This window comes from Macrosteles quadrilineatus, unplaced genomic scaffold (genome assembly GCF_028750875.1).
Source record: "Macrosteles quadrilineatus isolate MER2022 unplaced genomic scaffold, UCM_ALF_1.0 Scaffold_4__1_contigs__length_99947679, whole genome shotgun sequence".
In the NCBI taxonomy this organism is placed as follows: domain Eukaryota; kingdom Metazoa; phylum Arthropoda; class Insecta; order Hemiptera; family Cicadellidae; genus Macrosteles; species Macrosteles quadrilineatus.
The window spans coordinates 43,377,296-43,401,546 of record NW_026542597.1 but is presented as its reverse complement, the minus strand read 5'-3'; the positions used below and the strand labels follow the sequence as shown (position 1 = coordinate 43,401,546).

The 24,251-nt window shown below is 36.4% G+C and overlaps 1 protein-coding gene across 1 annotated transcript; it reads left to right on the top strand.

Annotated features, from left to right (window-relative positions):
- Positions 1-2,304: 2,304 nt before the first annotated feature.
- On the top strand, positions 2,305-24,250 carry LOC128991717 (nuclear pore complex protein DDB_G0274915-like). The gene is made up of 10 exons (XM_054414838.1): positions 2,305-3,036; positions 3,768-3,959; positions 5,232-5,352; positions 6,911-7,014; positions 8,406-8,557; positions 8,873-9,015; positions 9,351-9,627; positions 16,280-18,739; positions 19,212-19,310; positions 23,179-24,250. The coding sequence occupies exons 1-9, from the start codon at positions 2,372-2,374 to the stop codon at positions 19,301-19,303; spliced, it is 4,206 nt and encodes a 1,401-aa protein (XP_054270813.1). The 5' UTR covers positions 2,305-2,371; the 3' UTR covers positions 19,304-19,310; positions 23,179-24,250.
- Position 24,251: the final 1 nt, after the last annotated feature.

Below are 24,251 nucleotides of genomic sequence, written 5' to 3'. Positions count from 1 at the left end.
TAATTACAGCACTATAGAAAATTTTCATTTAAAGCACGTTGAATATTTTTTACTGTACATAGAAATCATTCAATTCAGAATGAAATAATGCCAGAAGAGACATAAAAAATAGTATAAAAATCACTGAGCTAAAATTATAACTGGAGGTAGCACTGCCATGGCAGAAGTCTGTCAAAAGCGAGTCGCTGATTTTGTTAGGTTGGTATAGCAGTAAGTTTTCTTACCATAGCAATAACATGGCTTCTTATAACTAGGTTGTATAGCAGTGAGTTTTTTTGTCATAGCAATAACATGGCTTCTTATGGACACCCACCTCACGCAAACATGGCGGCTGGCGACACGCATCTTTGACATTCAGTGCTACCTCCAGTTAGACTTATAGCTCAGTGATAAAAATTCAGTTTCAGTTTCAGTTTTCAGTTTTTAAAATACTGCAATCTACTTTACTCTAGCGTCAATTGTACCATTCATACGTGATAGGATGGAAAATCCTACGTGAATCAGAAGATGTTATACTATAATGGTAGTTAGAAAGAGGGAGCGTGTCAAGGTGCCATCACCACGACAACCTGCCATCAAGAAGAGGTTTTAGGTGGTGGGTTGACGTGATGGATCCTTGGGGTGGAACCTAGACGCGACCGAGCACCCGCCACCCTCGAATAAATGTGTGGCTAGACACTGTCTAGGTGGCACCCAGACGGGCACGGACACGTCCATGGGACAAGTAAACCCGCCACCTCGGTATTTTTCTGGTGGTGGGTTTTCGCCACTGACCGAAATACTTATATCAATATATATCAATATTAACTGAGATGGGGACGCCACCTACGTGCGTATTTTAACCCAAATATGAGTGAAGGATGAGTGTAGAATGGTGTGAGATGATCTTTGTAGCTTTGTTACGGTACTGGCTAAGATCAGTTGTTTCATTAGCCAGGATCATTTATTTAAAGGCCAATGATCAGGTAGTGGGCACGGCCACCTTTAACTCCAGGCCACGGCCTGGTAGAATTGGCAACGTCGCAAGTAGTGTTGATCAGTGCCAGATGTCCCATAAGATAACATGGCAGACAGGTGAAACCAGCTCATTAATTCACGTATTATTGATTTAAATTTAAATTTATGAACATAAATTTATTAAAAGATTAAAAATGAAACATATTAGAAATTGAAAACCGAAACAAAATAAATTGAAAATCTAAATATGTACATTTAAAATTAAGTCAATATTTTCATAGCCCAGAAACAAAGTTGTCTTATTCTTAAAAACTACATAAATACCATTAGCTGTCTCCAAAAAACAGCTATAACAACACTACTTGCAACGTTGCCACTTCGAAGGCCGCGGCCTGGAGTTAAAGGTGGCAGTGTAGTGGGTTGTCGCCACGGCCGCCTTTAACTCCAGGCCGCGGCCTTTGAAGTGCCAACGTCACAAGTGGTGTTGCAACAGCTGTTTTGTTTTGAAGCAGCGAATGGTATTTACGAAAGATTGGTTACTGGACTATGACAATATTGACTCCGCTTAAAAATGTACAGATGTAGATTTTTAATTCATATTGTTTCAGTTTTCAATGCTGTATGTGTTTTTTCTCAATATTTTAATAAATTGATGTTCAAAAATTAAAATTTAAATCAATAAAGTGCGAATTAATGAGCTGTTGTCACCTGTCTGCCATGTTATCTTATGCGACGTCTGTCACTAAACAACACCCCTTGCGGCTGTGCCAATTCTACCAGGCCGCGGCCTTAGTTAAAGGTGGCTGTGGTTGTCGCACGACACACGGACACCTCATTACCAGGGGCCCATTTCATAATAAACTACAAGTTACAAGTTACAACTTGTAACTTGTAATTTCCATTAGATTTGCATTGGGCGATCAGCTGATTTACTAATAATATTAGTTTGTATTATGAAATGGGCCCCAGGCCGGGGTTGTTGTGGTGGGTGGTGGCACCTTGATGGTGACTCGTTGCACGGCCGGAGTTAAAGGCGGCCGTGCTTGCTGGTAGCATAAACTACTAAGGAGTTTATTTAATCTATGGGTAGCATTGACATCTGTAGACGTCGTAAAATTGTATGTGTCAATAATTAATTGTTGTATAAATCTAAGGTTTCGCCATCGTGTCACACTATAATATTCATCTCGTATTCAAGATCTTCCTTTTAAAATACTGTACATGTTTTATTAGATAGTACTAAGAAATTCCTCCTTGCACTCAAACTCAAATTTGAAATATTATTTCATCCTCTCTGTACTTCTAAGCAGGAAGAATTTTGGTTTTGGTAGTCTTTGACATCAGCCAAGGAATTATGGTTTTCCTATGTTTGTGTGTAATACAATTCGCGAAGATGGACTAAATTTTAAAAAGAATGAATCATATTTACATTGGCTTCACGTTAAGTTTTATTTGTTTGTTCCTAGCGTATTTTATTTTACCCAAGCTTGTTATTGTAGCAGTGCTGTGCGTAATTTTGGCGGGTTTGTACTTCAAGGATGACTTCACTCTTTTCCGTTATATAGCAACTCATGTGGCCTCGTTTTATTCGTGGATTAGTGACATTTCTTTGAGTATTCAAACTATGTATCATCAAAGTAACAACACTAATTTTCCCATTCGAAAACCTACTGAAAACAATGGTGCTGTGTCAAAGAAGTTGGACAGAATACATCATGGCTCTTCGTATAACCTTAGCACATCATATGTCGTAGATAATAAGTCATTAAACGCTAGCTCTGGTATCTGGAATTCTGGTGCAACATTTCCATCGCCAATAACTAGTTTCAGTAGTAGGACACAACAATCATTACAAGAAATGTCGAAGCTGAGTATTGGTCATCATGTTAGAGGGGAAACTTCTACTCCAATCCACTATTCAAAATCCAACAACTCGTCTAAATCACCCATAACAATAACTCATCCGGGATATTTGAGGACTACTGCAGATTTATTGCGAAGTGGAAGCTCACCTCTACCTGCCTTCAGAGATCACTCTCCAAACGTTGAAAATAAGCCACCTTTAAATGAAAAATACCGGTAAGTTTAAGTCAATAGGCTAACTTAAAAGCTACTGTAGGCTACGGTACCTATCATACGGGTAAATGAGGTAGGCTATTTTCCAAAGTAACTAACCTATGCCTTTAAGCTTGTTTGAGTCAGTTTATATAGCATAAAATGTCACGGTAAACTTTTAGAACCCAGACCTCAGCTTAACTTAAGTTAGCCTAAGCTTAACTTAACTTATACGTTCTAAAATTACTTTTAAACTAGGCTAACTTATCATACTAGCCTACAACATCAATACTACAACTTTCTTGAATAGGCTTACCATAACTTTTTTGGTGCCAAGGCCTGCTTTTAATACTTAAACTTAACTTACGAGGCCTTCTTTTATTACTAAATTAAATAGGCCTTCCGTAGGCCTAGGCCATAACCCAACTCACTACCGTACAGGACCAGTGGTAATTCGGGGGACATCAAACGTGTTATCATCGGAAGAAATGGGTTTTAGACGGGTAAAAGGGTTCATTTATGGGTAATTATCCAGGAAGAATGGTTAATTAGCTGGTTGAAAATGGTAGCCTACTTTCGTTTCCCTACGAAGAGCAAAGATTTAAAATCAAAACTTAAAATGCTCAAGACTATAAGTTATGGCAAATCCAATGTAAATCATGACAAATAACTTAATGTTTGAATAGATTTATGGTGGTTTTAACTAACTTAAACCTATTCTTCTATGATCATTTATCTTACTGAATGTACACCAGGTTGTATGCTGATGTAAGCAGCCCAGGTTTCTGTGGAAGAATTGCTGATCGTCTAAATGAAGAAAATACAATCCACCAAACAAAATATGATACCGTTGGTGCATTCCCTGTTGTAAATCTCAAGAGCCAATCTCCAAGAATAAAAATAAAAACACCTGTGCGTGTTCGTCTAGCACCACCATCCAATGAGCTGTAAGTAAGCTTACTTAAATCCACTACGGTACTCTGTAGGCCTACTTCTGAGTCCATAGTTTTAAGTTGCCCAAAAGAGTTTAAAGAGTTAAACAAGCCTATAATAGGGCTTACCTACCTACTTAGAACAAAATTGAATTAAGTAGGTAGGGCCTACGCAACTACACTGCCTAGCAGTGGCGGCTAGTCCATAAGGACTCTAGGGCGAAGTCATCCCATTTTCAACACAAAAGTAAAAAAATAACCTACAGTAGACTACTTTAAAAGAATCTGTAATCCTACATTCAATGTACATAGCCTAAATGTCAGTGGGGTCAATGTTCTTAGGACGGACAATGGACGCTAGATGTTTTTGCCCCAGTTAGTACGCCGGGACTCAGTAGGTAGAGTTCAAACTCGCATATAAACTGCATAGAAATATTCGACCAATCACATCGGTGCATCAGGCTCTAATGCAACAGATATAGGGCGTTTAGGCCTCCCAAACAGTATTTTAAGCTACCGGTATTGCTACAACAAGCACTGGGTGCAGCAAATGATCTCGATCTGTCAACCCAATTATTTATAGATCAGTCAAATAGTGAATACTGTGGTTTTTTGTGAGGTTATGTTTATTGTGCCGCACCGCCGGTATTCAAGTTGATAATTAATTAATATACCTCTGTTTCAGTGTAGTTCAGTGCTAATAATGAACTATGAATTCGGTGAAAAACATTTCTACGAAGTATGCGAGTGGTAAGGTGGTAAGTTTTGAAAAGAGAGTTGAGTTAAAGCTGCTACTGCTAGGCCCGCCAAACCCCGATTTTGTTATCTCAAACTAAAATCACGAGAGAGCCAGTTTCTCTTGTTTATACATGCCAATTGATTTAACTCTTCACCATTGAATGCATATACGACAGTTATAAATAAAACAGTTTGTATCCTAAACCAACATTTAACTTTTAAAATAACTTGTTTTTTAACTTTTAACTAAACTCCCCGGTGTCAGTAGGGCCTAACCACCCATAAAAAATAGTACGCGCCCTCCCACTACCTTAACCCACCAGTCGCCACTGCTGTACAGTTTTTAATTTATTTCTGGTGAGTTTAGTAGGCTAGTAGCTACCCAGCCACAAATGTTTGGTGTTTTTTTTTTCTTTTTTTCAATAGCCTACTGTACAAAATCTTGTTTTAATCTGATTAGGCCTGAAATCATTATCATACCGTAATCTAGTAGTGAGCCTACAATATTATTCATTCATAATAGTGTTTTCAAACCCTTAATTATTTCAGAGTGCAATACAACTATGGGGCCAATTCACAGCCAAAACCTTCTGCTATGGGACCAGATGATTCAATGAAATCTGTGCTACAAGTGCTCAAGGAGATCTCTCGCAAAAGGATTCATTCTCATGTAAGTTAACTGATCAATATAGATTAATAGATCAGTCTTCTATGGACTATGACTACTACACACCAGCATAGTTTATATTATTACAAAGATGTGTCTCAAATATATTGAGTGGTATCTTTATGGTAGACTGAATTACCTGGTACATTAGTCAGCATCTGTATATTTAATATGTGAATGCGATATCTACAAAACACTACTCCTACGTTAAAACTAAACTGATTTGTTTGCCTAGGTACCTATTTACTGTAACCAATCGATTAGGTACTTATTTTACTAAAAGACTTAGTACACTCAATAGGTTCCCCTCTGTAATAGAAATCACTAATTTGTACTATATCTAGGCCTAGGCTATAGGCCAAATTCTAAGTAATAGAGTAATTCCCATATTTTGTTTGGAATCAATTTAAAACACTATATTTTTACAATAAAATTAACATTAAATACAAGAACATATTTTTTTTAAATATATTCTTCACGTGTTTATCCAAGCGATCAACGATTAAAATGATTGATAATCATGTGAGTTTTGTTCTACAGTAGACTCCCTCTTATCCGAATGCCTTTTAATCGAACATCAGTTTAACCAGACTACACTCGGCGGTAATGACAACTCTTTAACTGGACAATTGTTATCAGCACATCGGTTTAAAACCGGACTAGATCGGCAGGAAGTAGGCAGTAATGAAACAACTGTTCTCGTGGGAAAGATTTGAGACCAGTGATCACGTGTCTAAATACACTACTGTATATACAGTACAACTACTGTAATATACAGTATGTATTTAAAACGGTCTGTTTTAACGAGTCTTTGGGGACGTCGGTTTAACCGGAGAACCCGTTGTCCGTTGGACTGGCCTCGGTCCCGAGGAGTCCGGATAAGAGGGAGTCTACTGTACATTTATTCATCATTAACCTTATAGCACAGCCTACTGAATCTATATGTTTCAATATTGATACACCATTTTAGTAAAACAAATGTCATTGGCCTTATTTAATATTATTTTTTAATGCTGCCAAACCTGCTTTTGAAACTAGTTGATTTGATTTTTAGGTTGTGTTTATTGGAAAGGACATACAGTAGAGAGTCAAAAATCCGAACTAATTGGGACCGTAGGTAGTTCAGATTAGGTAGTCTACCGATTTGTTCAGATTTTCAAACATAGCCTAGAAATGCCTAATATAGACACGTAATTAGGCCTACAGTATTAAAAATACAGTTCTAGGATACAGTGAATGAAATAAAAACAATGATTTTTGTACTTAGGTATTTTCGTTACATTAGCCTACCGTAGTTCGTTTCTTGAAAAATTAGTAGGCCTAGAGTACAGAGGGGCTTGGCCCGTTCACTCATTTCCCTGCCGGGCGCCGACTGTTTGGCCCGCGGAATTGTATAACATCTGTTGTCTCTATACTAATTCAATATTTTAAAACTCTCAGGAGGGGTTTGGATTTTTGACGTGCTGGATTTTTGACTCTCTACTGTTAACTATGAAGCAGAGGTCACAAATCTTCATTATTTGTATTTATTGTTCATAAATTGAACTTATGATCTGTGCAGGTTGATGAGGATGATGAGGAGATCTCAAAGCGTTCTCGAGTCGCAGATTCCCAATTTGGAAATGACGGACTACTTCACACGTCTCTGTTACAGCAGACTATACAGTAAGTTTTTGGTGTCAGCCACTGAAGTTCAAAAATCAAGTTTTCAGTTTGAAATCAAAAAATTAAAATTTAGACACTAAAGAAGTTTTCTTTTGTACTTTCATAGTTATCTTACATAGTAGAGTCCTGATTGCCTGTTTCCATCTTTGTGAGAAGGGAGATAATAATTTAATACAATGTAGAATAAAGAATACTGAAGTTAAAGTTGTTTTTGTAAGTCAAACCAAAATAAATAGGAAATCCTATGTGTAGGCCTTATGAGGTGGTAGAGCAATTTCTGTAGCCAATAGGTTAAAATGAAGACTAGGCCTACCAAGTATTGTTAGGGCCTATATCTGATAACTTACAGAATATGCTGTAGTTAACAAGATCTTGAATTTGTTTCAATAATTATTTTTCTTCACAAGTCTTCAGCACATGCAATATTTATACTTAACCCTCCGAGTGTCATGCGTCGCTGCAGCGACTCACGAACACTGTTTACGGCGAAGGCTCTATGACTGACAAAATCGGATTGAACTGGATCGAGTTTGGTATCGTTCTTTTCATTATATTCTAAGCTTTCTCCAGAGGTCTGTCTCTAAGCGCTTTATGTTCTCCGAGCCGATCGTAATTGTAGCAGACAGCTGACGTGCGTATTTGTAAACGTGTTAGTTAACCTCGGACCGATGACTGATGTGTTTTATTATGTTTATCATTGTTTTAGTGTTAAAAATCAAAAGTAGTGATATACGTGGTGCATTATAAGAAGATTTAAGTGATTTTGAAGGGCTGGTTGATGATCCTGAAGAAGTAGGTAGTGATATTGATGTAAATTATCAGCCAGATTCCTAGCTATGGTTAGGCTATGCATTCTTAGCTAAACGCTATGTACTGAAATCTGTTTTTTGCCCTTAACTTATTTATTTGCAAATCTACTTCCTTATATTATTATATATTTGTAATCCTCATAATATTAGAACAAAGTGGCTATTTTCAAATATTTATAGGCCTATAATTTATACAATTTCATTGAGCGCGAACTTATTTTTTTTTTTCAATTTTTCCAAAATAATTTTTATTTTTACCTAAAAAAATTTTTTTGAAACAAATATTCCTTAGGTTTTATGTATGATATTGAAGCCCATAATTTTCCAAACAAAATGGTATATAGAACAGTAGAATTAACATTGTTTTAAGCTTTTCAGATCCGTTTTAATAAAACCTTGCAAATGCGCCAAAAATAGGCGGTCATTAAGGCCCAAACTATGGACACTCGGAGGGTTAATAATTTTGTTTTATCCAGGCTTTTTATTTTTACTGATAAGGGACCCAGCATTTTCGTCATGAGCATCACCCATACCTCTCCATGAAGCAGTGTGTTTTTGCTAAAATTATGTTACTTATTTTAGGGGGAAACGTGTGAGAGAGGAATCGTCCCCAAATGAGGATGATAAGAAGAGACACAAAGCCTCCCTGAAAAACAATGAAATATTATCATCATTGAGTTCCAGTGTTTCAGTACGGCCACCACATTTAAAAACTGCAAAGCGCAAAGCTCAGTGTAAGTTTTTTCTTATGTTAACTGTTTATATATTTTGCTGTGTGAAAAATATGTTATAACGGTCATTGTTAACAATTTTGTTCAAATGCTTTGCTCCTCTCAGAGTTTTGCTCTTCTATAATGTCAAAACTGTAACAATAAAATCTTTCTCTTCAAATATAACCCAACCTATTAAATTGGAAGTGAAACTCAGTATTCTTATTTTCACTTTAAAACAGGATTTACTTGAACAATCCGTAAATTATTTGTGTTATTTTAACTTACTTGTTTTCCCCAGTTTTTTAATGGTTATTTTAACAAATTTGTTGTTTTTAGCCATAGACGATTCTCTCACTTCTACCCCTGTTCTTGGCAAACTTCTGAAGGTCCAAACCGAAGTTACACCTCCTACACTGACCAATCGTATAACTGCTCCTGATTCTGGTGGAGCTACTACTGCTGCTGCCAAAATTGTAAAGGTGGGTCTTGTACAGTTAATCAGAGTGTATAACATTATGTTCAATTAGATGAATGAGATTTCCATGTAGCACAGCAATTTGTAGGAAGTTACTTTGTAAAATTTGAATGCTATATTATATTTTGGAAAAGGAAAACACAAAACAAGGAAATGGGCCAAAATGTGAGGGAAATAGATGTTGGATTATTTTTTTTACAAAACAATTTTTCAATGAAAGTATGGTTCCCTGGTTAAATTTGTATGAACCGCATAAACATAATTTGTTTGAAAAAATATTTAATACTAATTTTGTGCAATACAATTTACAATTTTTACTATATTATTGTTTCATTTTAGGAGACTAAGAGGTCGTCACCTGTCATCTCATCACCCGTTCCACCTCCTGCCGTTGTAGAGACCGTTGCTACACATAAAGAGCCACCTAGAGGGGAGGAGAAAGAAGAAGAAGGAGCTGTGTCCCGTCTACTGGGCCGTATGTCCAACCAGCCGAGCCACTCTGTGCCAATCAATATACCTGTCAAGAAGAACGTGTTCATGTCCACCAACGATCTCAGCCTGTCTCCGCCTAAGGAGAACCGACTGGCGGCAATGATAGCAGTTCTGGGAGGACCAAGTGAGTTAATGGTTCAAACATATTCTTTGTTATGACATCATGCTCTGTCAGTGCAGTTTACTGATTAGTGCTAAGCGTTGGAGAAACAACTGATCAGCTGTGGTATTTGAAATGTTAATAGTTTGTGCCATTTTGAATAGGCCTAGTACAGTTGATATTTGAAGCTGGTACAAAGCTAGCATGATCGGACTTTGGGAATGGAGTACCAATAGGTTTTTCCCTATTTTTGAACCCCGAGCCATAACATTTTACAATTTATTCCCAAACTATTTTGTAGAGCTTATAACAGATAAATTGCTTTTTGAAGCATTGTTAAACAATTAGAAGTTATCAAGAAAGAATTTTAAATTTTTGAATGAAAGAGACGCAAGGGATACCCGCTCTGGCTCGTCCACGCTTCGCATTCCTCATCACAGAACAACTCTGTTTATAACAAATCATTTTTAGTAACAGCATGCCGCCTATGGAACTCCATACCTTTTCACATTAAATCCATGAAAACCGATCCCGACTGATGGTGACGCTGAAAGGATATTACCTTGACCGGATGGCCGTGGCTTGGCGGGGTGGCGTGCGTTAGGCCTAGATGCAACAGAGGGTGTACGTGTGTGTGTGTGTGAATGTATGTTAGGGAATATTAAATAAATTATGATATTTTATAACTTGTTTTGTTACAAACTGTGTTGTAATTTTTGTTAATATTTTGTTGTTATCATTAGTTTTTTAGAGGTTAACTGTAAGAAAGGGCCATGAGGTCCTAAGTTCGCCTCAATAAAGAAGGATTATCTTTTCATCATTCATTTTCCTAGTTATTGAGAAAACAGCCTCTTTTTTGTGAAACTACACATCGATGGTTTTGTCAATATTTGAGACATCTTGATTAGCCTATAATTAATCAGATGAATGGCAAATGCAGAATTGGGTTTGTGGATGGATGGTTTTGGTAAGTGTTCCTTATATCTCGTTTTAAATGAGCGGGTGGTTTGTCCAATATAAAAACCAGGGCAGCTGTAACAATTAAATTTATAAACACCAGATCCTCACGCCTTTAGCACTTAAAAATCTAATTACATCGCACACTTCACAGTCGGCAGCAGTCTACTACTTGGTACAGTCCAGCCTCAGTATAACGAATCTGAAGGGACCGAACTGAATATTCGTTATATCAAGGATTTTGTTAAAATGAGGTTCGTTATATAGAGGTTAGGTTTGCAGGAATTTTGCTAAGTCGAGGTTCAGAACCAGCGTTGGTCAATATAGGCCGGGATTTGACCTCATTAAAACACAATTAAAGTAGCATAGGCTACAATACTTTACAGTACAGTGTTCATTGTACAGTAGAACCTTCTGTATCCAATAGTCAATGGTAGAATCTAAATTATCCGGCATAATAAAGGTGAGGGATCTTGAATATTGCACAATCATGACAATGGCATTGATCTTGGTACAGGTTAAAAACTGTAAGTTTAAAATCACAGCTTGTTCTAACCCTCCTAAAACCTAGCCAAACACTACATTGTGTAGTAATAAACCATGTAAAAAACTAAACAAACCAGTAGAAAGTTTTGTAAGCTACTGACTGCTCCGTGATAGGCCGGTAGGCTACTTACAGTACAGTACTGATTTATCACAACAGAGGAATGTCAATAATAATCATTAACTATGGCATTGGTGTTGCTAGTTGAAACAAATCGTATTGAAAACAATAAATTATTAGCCTTAAATAAGTCATTATAAAAGTGCATATTCATAGCCAAGTTAAAGATAATAAAAACACTCGTAAATTAAGGAATGTTAAAATAACTGAACAGTTTTAAATATAAAATGAAACTAACATTATGTTACATAGATTTTACTTCCATTTCAAAATCATGAACAACACAAAAACAAAAACAAACAAACAATTAAGTCAGCTGAAAACTATTTAAATTAATATATCTGTTTTAAGACAGTACAAACTCTTCCCCCATGAAATAATTCAAAGGATACTGTCGATTCTATATCTTCCGAAGTTGATTTATGTGCCGTCTCCATAGCATGTCATCAACAGCAACGGAGTACATAACTCTTCCAATTCTTTTCTTTATTTCGCCTTTTCTCCAAACAATTTTGCCATTTTTCACCATTTCTCTTACCAAAACATGTTCACCTTCTTTGAATTCTCTTATGGTTCCTTTGAAAGATGTACATCCTTGTTGGGCTCTGCGAAAGGTAGGTTTCAACGTTGACTCTAATGAAGGTCTCAACACATCTAACGAATTCCGCAGTTTTCTTCCAAACATCAACTCTGCCGGACTTTTTGTTGTTGTTGATGTCGGTGTTCGTCTGTGAGATGAAAGAACTTTAAGAAGTTTTTCTTTTAGGTTTCCATTTGTGTCCACTTCTTTTCTTAAGTACCTTTTCACTTCTTGAACATAGCGTTCTGCTTGACCATTGCTCTGCGGATTATATGGTGCAATGGTTCTGTGAATAATACCATTATGTTTTAAGTAATTACTAAACTCTTCTGATTTAAATATTGAAGCATTGTCACTCACCAATGTATAAGGTAGGCCGAATCTTGCAAAAATATCTTCCAAAAACTCTATGGTTTTCTTTGATGTTGCTTGTGTCATGGGACAGGCTTCTAACCATTTAGAGAATGAATCTACAACCAGTAAAACGTATTGATTTGATACAGGTCCTAAGAAATCAACATGTATTCTTTTCCACGGTGCATTTTCTGGTTCCCATGGATGCCACGCTTTAGCAGGATTCTTCTGATTTCTTTGGCAGGGTGTACACTGTTTCACAAATTGTTCTATATCGAGATCCATGTCTGGCCACCAGACATAACTTCTTGCAAGGGCCTTCATCCTAACAATTCCTGTATGAGACGAATGTAGATCATTCAAAACACGTTTTCTCAGAGTGCGTGGTATAATAACTCGATCGCCTCTCATTATACAACCGTCCACTATACTCAATTCATCCAAGTGTTTTTTATACTCCTTATGACCCAATGGTTTACCTCGTAGTAAGCAATCGTAAATATCTTTCATTACAATTTCCTTCTGAGTTTCCTCTTGAATTTCGTCCAGCTTCACAGGCAATACATCATTGAATTGCCTAATTTGGTATAAACACGCTCTGTTTATGTCATCCATGAAATTTTCATCCTCTTTTCCTATTATCGGTGCTCTCGAAAGGGCATCAGACGAGACATTCTCCTCAGAAGTTATATGTTGAACGTCGTAGTCAAAACCTTGCAGGAATATGGCATACCTTAGAAGTCTTTGCGCAGTCATTCGTGGTAATTCCTTTGCGGGGTTGAAGATAGAAACAAGTGGTTTATTATCTGTTCTTAAAATAAACCTTTTGGAAAACACATATTGAAAAACTTATTTACACCCCAAAAGATTGCTGTAGCTTCTTTATCGATTTGAGAATACGACCGTTCCGTGAGCGTAAGAGTGCGAGAAGCGAAACATATTGGTCTTTCCGATCCATCCGGGAGAGCGTGTGAAAGAGTAGCTCCAAGCCCTACTGGACTGGCATCAACTGACAGAATAATTGGTAATTTAGGGTCATATGGAACTAAAACTCTATCTGAAGCAATTTCCTTTTTTGTTTGAAGCCAAGATTTCTCACATTCTGAGGTCCAGGTAAACTTTCTACCACCTCTGGTCAGTTCATACAAAGGGTGTAACAAGCTTGAGAGATGATTGACAAACCTTCCATAATAGTTAATGAGACCCAACCAGCTTTTAAGCTCATCTTTATTGGTCGGTCGGGGAGCATTTACTACCGCCTCCACTTTGTCTTTACATTTGTGAATACCCTTTTCTGATATTTCATGTCCTAAATACACAATCTTAGCTTTAAATAAATTACATTTCTTACTATTGACTCGCAAGTTATTATTGGATAACCTTCTGAAAACTTCTTTTAGCTGATCTTTGTGCTCCTCTAACGTTTTACTCACTACTCTAATGTCATCGTAAAACACCGTAACACCTGGAATGTTGTCTAGAGCTTGAGATATGAATCTTTGCCACTCAGCTGGAGCATTTTTGATTCCGAACATGAGTCTATTGACAGCATATACACCCTTATATGTGCTAATGGCCTGTACTCTGGCACTCTCGTTGTCCATGGGAATGTTTAAATACGCTTGAGAAATATCAATAGTCGAAAAATACTTACAGCCACTCATGCTCGCAAATATGTCATCCAATGTTGGAATTGGATAATGATCAGGTTCCAAGGTCTTATTAACTGATACTTTGTAATCAGCACAAAGCCGAATATCCCCGTTTGGTTTAACTATCGGTACTATAGGTGTACCCCATTGACTGTAGGTCAACTTTGAGAGAATTCCCTCCTTTTCTAACCTGTCAATTTCATCATTGACTTTATCCCTTAAAGCAAAAGGAACAGGGCGGGGTGGCAGGTAAACCGGCTTAGAGTTTGGTTTCAAACTCAAATGAGCTTCATAGTTCGGTACTTTACCCACTCCTGGTAAGAAAACATTAGGAAATTCGCTCTTAAGATTCTCTATAAACTGGTCTTTTTTATGATCTGTTTGATCTTCTGATACCTGGTTTAATGAAGGAAGCTCAATTTTGAACAACTTTAACCACTCCCTTCCAAAAATACTGTCTACGTTCCCCCGAATAACATACAGGTTGCCCACAGATATTTGAGTTTCATAGAAAAGTTAGACAGTCGCAAACCCTACCGGGCGAATTATTTCTCCTGTATAGGTTCTTAACGGCATTCTTGTTCTATTTAGAATCTTACCTGGAAATAATTTCTTAAACAGATGCAGCGGTATAGTACTGACCGCAGCACCAGTATCTAACTCAAAAGAGTTACGCTTATCGTCAATGGTGCAGTCTAACATAATCTTTCCCGGCCTGTTTACCATTTCGGGTTGATATGCATCATCCGAGAGCTTAGACAATTTAGTACATTTCTTCTTTCTATCCACAACGGATAAAATTGACATAAAAGGTGGATTTTGACACTCACCTTCCTCTTCATACTCATTTCCTGTCGAAGCGTCATCAGCTTGTCGCATGTTTTGTTTCTTTCTCCGACAAACTTTGCTGAGATGTCCTTTCCTCTCACAATTCCAACATTTAATGTCTGCTGGAATTTCGCACGCACTTATGTGATGGTGTCCCCCACACCTGAAACATGATATTTTACTACCCTTTCCTTGCAAATATCCAGCGCTTTTCTTCCCTCGAATCTGAAATTGTTCTCCAACTTTTGATTGCAAATTTGATTCTTGGATTTTCGTTGTTTCACTTTTGATTTGCTCAAAGTTACTTGCTATTTCAAGACATTGGTTAAACGTTTTATCTTCGTGAATTTCAATTAATCTAGACAGCAATTTTCCATCATGAATGCCCGAAATAAACTGTTGCCGCAGATGAACGTCAGATGTTGATGCATTACATTTTGGACATTTAAAATCACATTTACTGGCTAAGGTTTTCAGATCTTTGGCGAAGCTGCCTACAGATTCACTCGGATTCTGGATTCGTTTAGTGAACTTATGTTGTTCTGCAATAATACTTCCCTTAGGTTCCAGTAATAATTGTAAAGCTTCACATATTTCGTCATAACTTTTATCCTCAATGTCACATGGGCTTAGATTAATTCTCAGGTCGTGAAATACTTTAGGTGTCAATAAATTGATCAAATATTGCTTTTTCTTTAATTCTGACGTAATTCCATTTAGGTCAAAAAAGTTGTCTAGCCTTACCATGTATGAACTCCATGTCTCATTGTCTTCATCAAATTTATCAAAATTAGAACAGAAAAAAACAAACAAACAATTAAGTCAGCTGAAAACTATTTAAATTAATATATCTGTTTTAAGACAGTACAATAACGATGTTGCTATTGTTGTTTGTTTGTTGGTTGTTTGTGTTGCTATTGTATTGTTGCTCTTTGCTTTTGTTTTTATATTCTTTCTTAGATTTCTCTTTATCCAAAAATTGTACAATTCACCATATTTACTTATCACCCAATCACAGCTTACTACAGATTACGTCGTCATCAGTCCTCAGTGAATGAAATCAGTTCTCAGTTGCAACATTGCGTGCGCAGCGACAGCAGACAGAGAGATGTGTAAAACGGAGCAGACGAATGTCAGTGCAAGCGATGACGTCACCTTTCCATTTCATTTGATAAAGAAACAGATTTTCCAAAAACAATACTGGGGTGGGGGATTTGTTATATCAAGGGAAACACGTAGACAATTCGTTATGCAGAAGTTAAATTCGCAATGTAGAGGTTCTGACAATGATAAATTCGTTATATTGAGGTGTTTTATTGAGTCGGAATCACCAAAAATTTGTTAAATCAAGGTCGTTGTTATGGTTTGTTCGTTATGTAGAGGTAAAATATACATAGTCTCTTATGGAGAGTCATAGGGGATTAAAAAAATTTGTTATATCAAGGAATTCGTTATATTGAGGTTCGTTATATCAAGGTTAGACTGTACTTTGGTTTAGTAGAGTTTGGTTAACCTTCCAAATGTAAGGACTACCTCTTTGTATTCAACTTTTCCTCAACTCAAAACATGAAATTTAAAAAAAAATATATTTTTAATTACTTCTTAAAACTTACCCAACTAACAATAGATTCATTATTTCAGGTGAACAATCAGAACTAGAGGGCCCTCAATCAGAACCACAAAAACAACCAGAAAGATTAATAAAAGGGAAAGCTTTATTCACAACTCCTGAATCACCTGCTACACCAGAATCTGCCAAACTGAAGAAGAGTGTTACTTTCAGTGAAGCTCTGACTTCTACAAAGATTTTTGAAAAGGATGAACCTGATGGTGGAAGTTTGAACAAAGTCAACTCTGTTGCGGTTCCATCAACTCCCCTCTCTTCATTCAACGCTTCTGGCAGTCTGAAAATGGGATCGGAAAGTCCTAATGCTGCCAAACCATTGACTTTAAATTTCAGTTCCCCTTCATCAGCTCCCCGCAAAGAAGCATCAAAACCCAATGAAAGTACAAATTTAACAACAAACAGCCTCACAAGTATTGTTTCATTTAACCTTTCATCTCCAGGGAAGGTTCAAACTCTACCCTATAAGTCACCATCTTCATTTCCAATTCTACCTCGAGTGTCGAGTAACGGTTCCACAAATGTATCATCACCTGGAGGATTTAAATTTCCAGCAAACAGTTCTCTGTCCGACACAAGCAAAGGAGATTCACCCAAACCAAACTCACCTGCAGTTAAGCCGTTTGCCTCATTTGGTGGTGAAACAAAGACTTCTCAACCGGATTCAGGGTTTCCTTCGTTGTTTTCGCCAGCAACATCCACAACAGCACAGTCAGTTAGTACAGCTGAACAAAATAAATCCATGTTCAACATGTTTGGAAACAAAGACAATTCAACTCCGCCTGCCACGGTTGAAAATGGTAATAAACCTCTAGTGAATGGTTTTGCACCAACTTCAAGCAGTTCTTCGCCCTTTGCTCTGCAAGCAAGTGCAAACAAACCTCCAAGTAACACACCAAATTCTTCTGTTTCACAAGTAGCTTCCCCTTATAGTTTTGGGTCAACAAGTGGATTTTCTGCAAGTTCCGCTTCTTCTTTATCAACAAAACCATTAGCCAGTTCAGCTCAACAATCTACTGCAGCAAATGTTTCAGCGCCTCAACCAAATGCTTTAACCAGTAATGCTGCCTCTCCATCTGTAAATATGTTCAGTTCTGTTATCAGTAAATCGAGTCCCTTCGCTGCTGGAGGTATACAGGCCCCGGCTGCCTTTGGAAATGGGTCTCTAAGACCGCTTTCATCAAACAGCCAGACTTCTCAAGCAAACACAATATTTGGAAGTGCTCCATCACAAGGAGGATTTGGAAGTTCAACATCATTGCAAAATGGCACGGTTTCATCAAGTGGAACAACTGCAAACAATAACATGTTTGGAAATGCATCAACAACTATCAAGCCCATTGCATTTGGCAATGAATCTAATTCTGTAACCCAACAATCAACTGTGTTTGGATTTTCAGGTACAGCGGCTACAACTCAAGCAAGCAGTCCTTTTGGAATCTCATTAAACAGTTCTACAACGACTGCTTCCACTATGTTTGCCAATAATACCCCTACATCAAAAACTCCAACCATGTTTGGCAGCACTACTACATCGAATACTCCAGCCATGTTTGGAAGTACTACGTCATCAAATAATCCAACCATGTTTGGCAGTACTACGACATCCAATACTTCGACAATGTTTGGCAATGCAACAACCACCAATACCCCTACCATGTTTGGAAGTACTACGACATCTAATACTCCAACTATGTTTGGCAGTACTACAACAGCCAATACTCCAACCATGTTTGGCAACACAACAACATCTAATACACCAACCATGTTTGGCAATGCTACCACAGCAAAATCTGCATCTGTATTTGGTAATCCAACAAGTATTGGGTCGCAGAGCAGTCCTTTCTCAGCACCTTCAACCACTGCTCAGCCTTCGCTATTTGGCACTGCAACAAGCAGTGATGCTTCAAAGAATGTATTCGCAGGTGCCAATAACCCTACACCCAACTTTGGAGGTTTGGGCACCACGCCGAGTTCCTCTTTTGGTAATCAAAATAATCCTACTTCAACCTTTGGAAGCCAGAAGACTACTGCAGCTTCTACCTTTGGAAACCAAAGCAATCCTACTTTTGCTTTTGGAAGTCAAAACAGCACAAACACGGCTGGTGGATTTGGTTCATCTGGAACATTCGGTGCCAATTCCACTAGTTCAAACACGGGTGAAGCAAAACCGCCAGCTTTCGGTGCAAGCTCTCCATTTATGTTTGGCAACTCCACAGCGGGCAAGCCAACAGAATCTGTGAAACCGCTCGGGACGGCAACACAATTTGCATTTAGTGCAACCGCTCAGACAAGTTCTCCAGCGCAACCTTCAGTGCCAAGCTTTGGCGCTGCGCCTCCTTCATTTGGACAAAGTGCCCCTCCACCGACATTTGGAGCTGCCACAACGCAACCTGCAGCCTCTTCTACCTTCCAGTTTGGACAGGCATCTTCATCTGCTGCCCCGGCATTTCAGTTTAATGCTGCACCTCCAACTGGTAAGATTTGAACAATTTTATATCAGCATTAGCCTAGGTATTTTCCTAAGTGGTTTTCATCTCAAGGAACATGGGACTTGTTTTGCTGTGATATAAGATTTACTATTTGGTAATCTTAGCTAATTTTGCAGTTTTTTCTGCAGTTTCAGTTTAAACACAGTTTCATAAAGATATTATAGATTAAGCCTAAAGAAAAAAATATTTTATACAAATCCAAAAAAATGGCACATATATGCTCAACTCATGGTTTTTAAATGTGTTCATACATTTTATTCTTCTTGAAATATATATTATAGGGTTCTTTGAATGCTTTTTTATGTGTAGGTAGGTACAAATAAGTAATTTTCTTTTCTTTTTTTTGGAGCAACAACTTTTGACCTTGAACATTTTAATGGAAACCCTCTAATTATAATTTAGCTTTGTTTAAGTTACAAAATTCTAAAAAAATTATCGTGTTCAAATATTGTTACAGTCGGTGGAGGAATGTTCAGTATTGGTTCTGGTGGGTCCACGACCTCTCGTCCCAAAACTACAGCACTCCGGAGGAGCCACAAGCGGACATAAGTCTACGGTTAGTTTGTTGTTTTTCAATATATGTTATTTATAAAACTAAAAAAAACCTAGCTGCAAAACAAGACATTTCTCCAATGAACAAGGCTTTGTAACTAAAAATATTTTATAAACATGCAAGCATTGTTACGAACGCAATTAAAAACTGAAAAACTAGTTGCAAAGCAAGACATTTCTCCAACAGACAACTGTTTGTAACTATAGTTATTTGTGCAACTAGTGAGCAATTGCCTCACTCGAGAGAAATCCGTACTCACGAGCTGGGCCCTGTTTCATAAAAATACTAGTGTAGTAAATACTAGTCCCGTATTTACCTGTCCTACTAATTTGTGTTTCATAAACGTTTTTATACCGCTAGTAAATACTAGTGTATTTTACGAGTTACGTGACCAAAACTACTAGTCACGTGACCAACTTTACAAGGTAAACTTTCAAAACAAATTTCTAACCTCAATCACGAGATTACAAATCCTTTATAAAGGGTTTTAATTTTGTTTTCATTTGATACAAAAAGTAAATAGTTGTAGAAACGCAGTGTTTTCTTTTAATTAACAACTATATAGACACATAGGTAAAACAATCACACATTATTTATCAAAACGCTCTTATTTATGTTCATCAATGAGCTCGCCGGCGCGGCGTCGCGTCGCTGCATGCTGCAATCAACACGGTGATTGTAGTAGCCGGTTGTAGGCCTATATCTATACCGATAGCCTATATCGGTTGTAGGGTCGTATATCTGCATATGATGGCAGAATATTTCAGTTCTGGCAGAGAGTCAGTTCAGCGTAAAAGTCTTGTTTGAAACGGTGGGTCACAACCCTACCTTTACATTTGAAAAAATAACTTTTTATCCAAAATGGCGGATCCAAGATGGCGGCCAAAAACTTAAACCCAGTCAAAATGAAGTACTTGCTACACTAGAATGATCTGACATGGTTTTAAGTTGATATCTTAAGAAATGTATAAAAAAGTAGGGGGGGGAACTCATTTAAAACTCACCCTGTATAAAACAATTCACAATTATTTTCCTCATAACTTTTTTTTAGTTTTGAACAGCCACCATTTTGAAATGACTTGATGAAAGTTGACCATTTTCAACCCAGGCCGAGATAATGTATTCAAGCACTTGTGTGCCAAATTTCATGAAAATCGGTTCAGGCATTCGGGTCGTTATAGCCAATTCATGGGGACCCAGCATCCTCTTACGGCCGCCATTTTGATGACGTTATTACGGACGACCGAGGTCCTTAAAAATTGGGGTCTGGGTGGTTTTAGGTTCAGAAACTTGTATACTATAACCACCTAAAATTGCAGCCTCTCTGCCAGAACTGAAATATTTTCCTGCTACCCAACTTGACTATAGTTGCGGCGCTCAACAGTTGGGTGGAATTTGATCTGTTGCTGCCGCATTCGCTGTGATTTGTATAGTTTTTGTTTTATTCTGACATATAAAATTAAGCTTGCTATGAGTAAAGAAAAGAAGGCTCAAATTTTGAATGTAATTAAATTGTCTAAGGACATTTTGTTTATTGGAACGGTTTCAAGTACACTTACCAATGTTTCCAAATATTCGAATGCATAATATAGGATATTTTGGTTGAAAACCATTTAGAGATATTCAAATTTTGAGTCTACAAACCATGAATAATAAGCCTAAACGTTTATTGATGTAACAAATAATTGCAACGCCGTTACAAGCAATGGAGAAGTAGGTTTTCAAGTATAGTAAAAAATGGCATTGTCGCTACGGCAGGGCGTAGCTCAGAGAGTTCTCGCTAGTCATGTGGTGGGTCCCTGGTTGAAATCCGCGCCACTCACTTTACTTTTTATTCTATTAATTAAACTGTTACATGTTTTACATTAAAATAACAGCTCTAATCAACATCTATTTTTTTATTACTTTGAATAACAAATTCAGAATACCAAAATGTTAAAAGTAATGTTTTTATGATAGCAGAAGTACCTATATTAACGGTACCTATTAAAATGTCTTTAAATAAAACCGAGAGCCTTGGGTGTAAAATAATCTGATTAATGTTGTAATGTTGGATACATTTGTTACATCTTTGTATGCAATACAGTATGCAGTTTTAATTTGGTTCTTAAAGCTTAAAAATCTTTTCTCTGTGATAGCTAAATAGTTTATATAACCATGAAATTTAACTCAAGTACAATTAGACTAAAATTTCACAGAAATTGATAACTTATAATAATAATTATTCTAATAGGTTGATTTTACACACATTATAAAATTCAATTTTACTCATTTTGTACTACGCCACATTTATTGATTGTAATTTACATCTAATAATTATCATTTTAGCACTCACAGATCTATTTTCATCTTAAATTGCAAACTTTTGAGCCAATTCACACTTGAAAAAGAATTTAATAATTTTTTTTTTTTATGATTTGAGTAATTAAATAACTCTCTTTCCAAAAATACTAGTCTACTTCAAATAATACAGGTGAAGAGAGGTTCTTAGAAAATGGCAAGTATTTACCAGTGTAATTTACAAGAGTAAAACTTTATGAAAGACATTGCTGTCTACACTAGTAAAAACCACTAGTAATACTAGTCCCTACACTAGTAACTAGTATTTATACTAGACTAGTAGTTTTATGAAACAGGGCCCTGTAGGCGAGTGAGGCAATTGCACTTTTTACTCTAGTTGCACATTATATTTTTCCTACAGTTACCATAAAACAAATAAATAAGAAATGTAACATATTTTTACACAGAAGTGAACTTTTAATATGACATTCAATGTGAAAGTAGCCTTAATAAATCAGAAACAAAATTATAAAACAAAAAATAATCTCCTTAAAAAATGAACACAAACACCCTTCTGGAGTACAAGACTCTTCTGGTGAACTATTATTACTAAAATCGTCATTAAGGTCCATTTTGCGACAGCAAAACCACCTTCAATGTTTACAAATGGCAAATCAATGAAATAGTGGCTTCTGTCGTGACCGGTCAACAGTACAACAGCTGACCAGCTGATTTACAGCCAGTTCTGACAACGTATTTCGCGCGCATACGACCTTGTCTGCATGTTACGCGCTCACTATTTTATGCCTTCACGTTGCAAATCTGGAGTGTGACAAAGTAATTAGAGTGAGACAATGTTAACATTGTCTCACTGATGAGCGAATTGGCCATTTTGCTTTCTCAAATCAGTAAAAGAACGTTGTACATTGTTAGGTAACTGTAGGAAAAAAATATTTGATACACATGCAAGCATTGTTACAAACACAACTAGAAACTGAAAACCTAGTTGCAAAGCAAGACATTTCTTCAACGAACAAGTGTTTGTAACAAAAAATAATTAATACACATCTGCAAGCATTATGACAAACACAATTAGTGACACATTATACAGTTCTCTATGAATCTGTTTATTTGGTCTATACTAAACCAAGTCAATTGTGATGGTCAAATCCAGGAATTTTGAATCTTGGATCCGAATTTTGAGTCCCAAAAATAATTCCTTATAGTCACAATAAAAACCAACTGCATGATTTGCTATTGCTACCCTTGTTGCCATTGAAAAATATGCAGCTGCCAAGTTATGTGATCAAAGAAAAAACTCCTATGGCGAGTGCTGGTAAAAAAGTTGCATCAATATCTATCTTTATCAAATCAACTTTAGACTGATGTGCTATAATCTCCAAAGCAATTAACTTAATTCCAACTTTAAGTCTCTTCCTTAATTATTAATCTTAACAAATAAAGCAAGTTTTTTATTTAGTCATGTTCACTAGAATCTTACCCAATCAAATTAAATTGCACATAGTAGAAGTTAATCGAAATGTATAGATTTGTTCATATTCTAAGTCAACGTTTCTCTTTCTTTTTCCAGGTCTTTAGTACCCCGTGGAACTTCTTCATCACTCTGTTCTGAACTCTTGAATTGATCTGTCAATCAAATTATAAATATAATGTTGCCCAGGTGGGAACAAATTCATTTGACACGATTTGCCTTTCATCCTGCAAATGTTAAAATACTGTAAGTCATGTTTATGTAGTGAATTAATGAGTATTGCTCGCGTTTGAGCAAATTACGACAATTAGCTGTATATTTATTTTCAATGTGTTTTCAAAAAACCAAATGAAAAGTTTTTGAAAAGTACTGTTGATTATTGGAAATACATTTTATAAATGTGAAATAGTGGGAATATTTCCCTTGTTACCAATTTTGTTTGATATGATGTGAGTTAGAAATTTGAACGAGAGAAATTATGAATCTTAAAATGTCTGAGTGTGATTAAATGACTAAGCTACCTCCTCATTGTACTGTATTTGTAAACATGTATTTCAGCAAAAGTTCTAACCCCTCACACATTTAATGTAGGCATATCAATTTAAATAAGCTATCGGTTAAGTTAATAGTTCTCTGTAATTTCCCTCATTTTTAAATTTCCTCCCGTTTATTAATTTTGTTAACTATGTATATATTACTGGTTGATCAATCTGAATTTTAATACGTTTTATTCCTCCATGTATTTAAATGTTTTGATTTATTTTGATTTAATTTTAATTGTTCCTTAATATTGTGTTCTTAAACACTTCTAATTTTCTGATTTTTTATGATTACAGAAAAATTAAGTCTTCAATCCAAAGACGCTAAATTTTAACAAGGATAATTTTAGGAATCAGATTTGTATTATTAACCACCTTACTCCTTTATGTCACTTGCTGTTTTAAGTCATAGGCACTTTTGCTGAACTACAATAGTACTTAAAATGTGATAAGAGATATTTTTATACGAGAAATTGTTACATACTCATCATTGTCAGCACATAAACATACTTAAATAAATTCTTTTGTTTATATGCCTGTATAAAAAATTATTGTTTCACTCTGTGTATTATGTTACGAATTTTATATCTTATTTAGTTCAGTTTGTTTAGTAATAAATGAACATTTATTGGT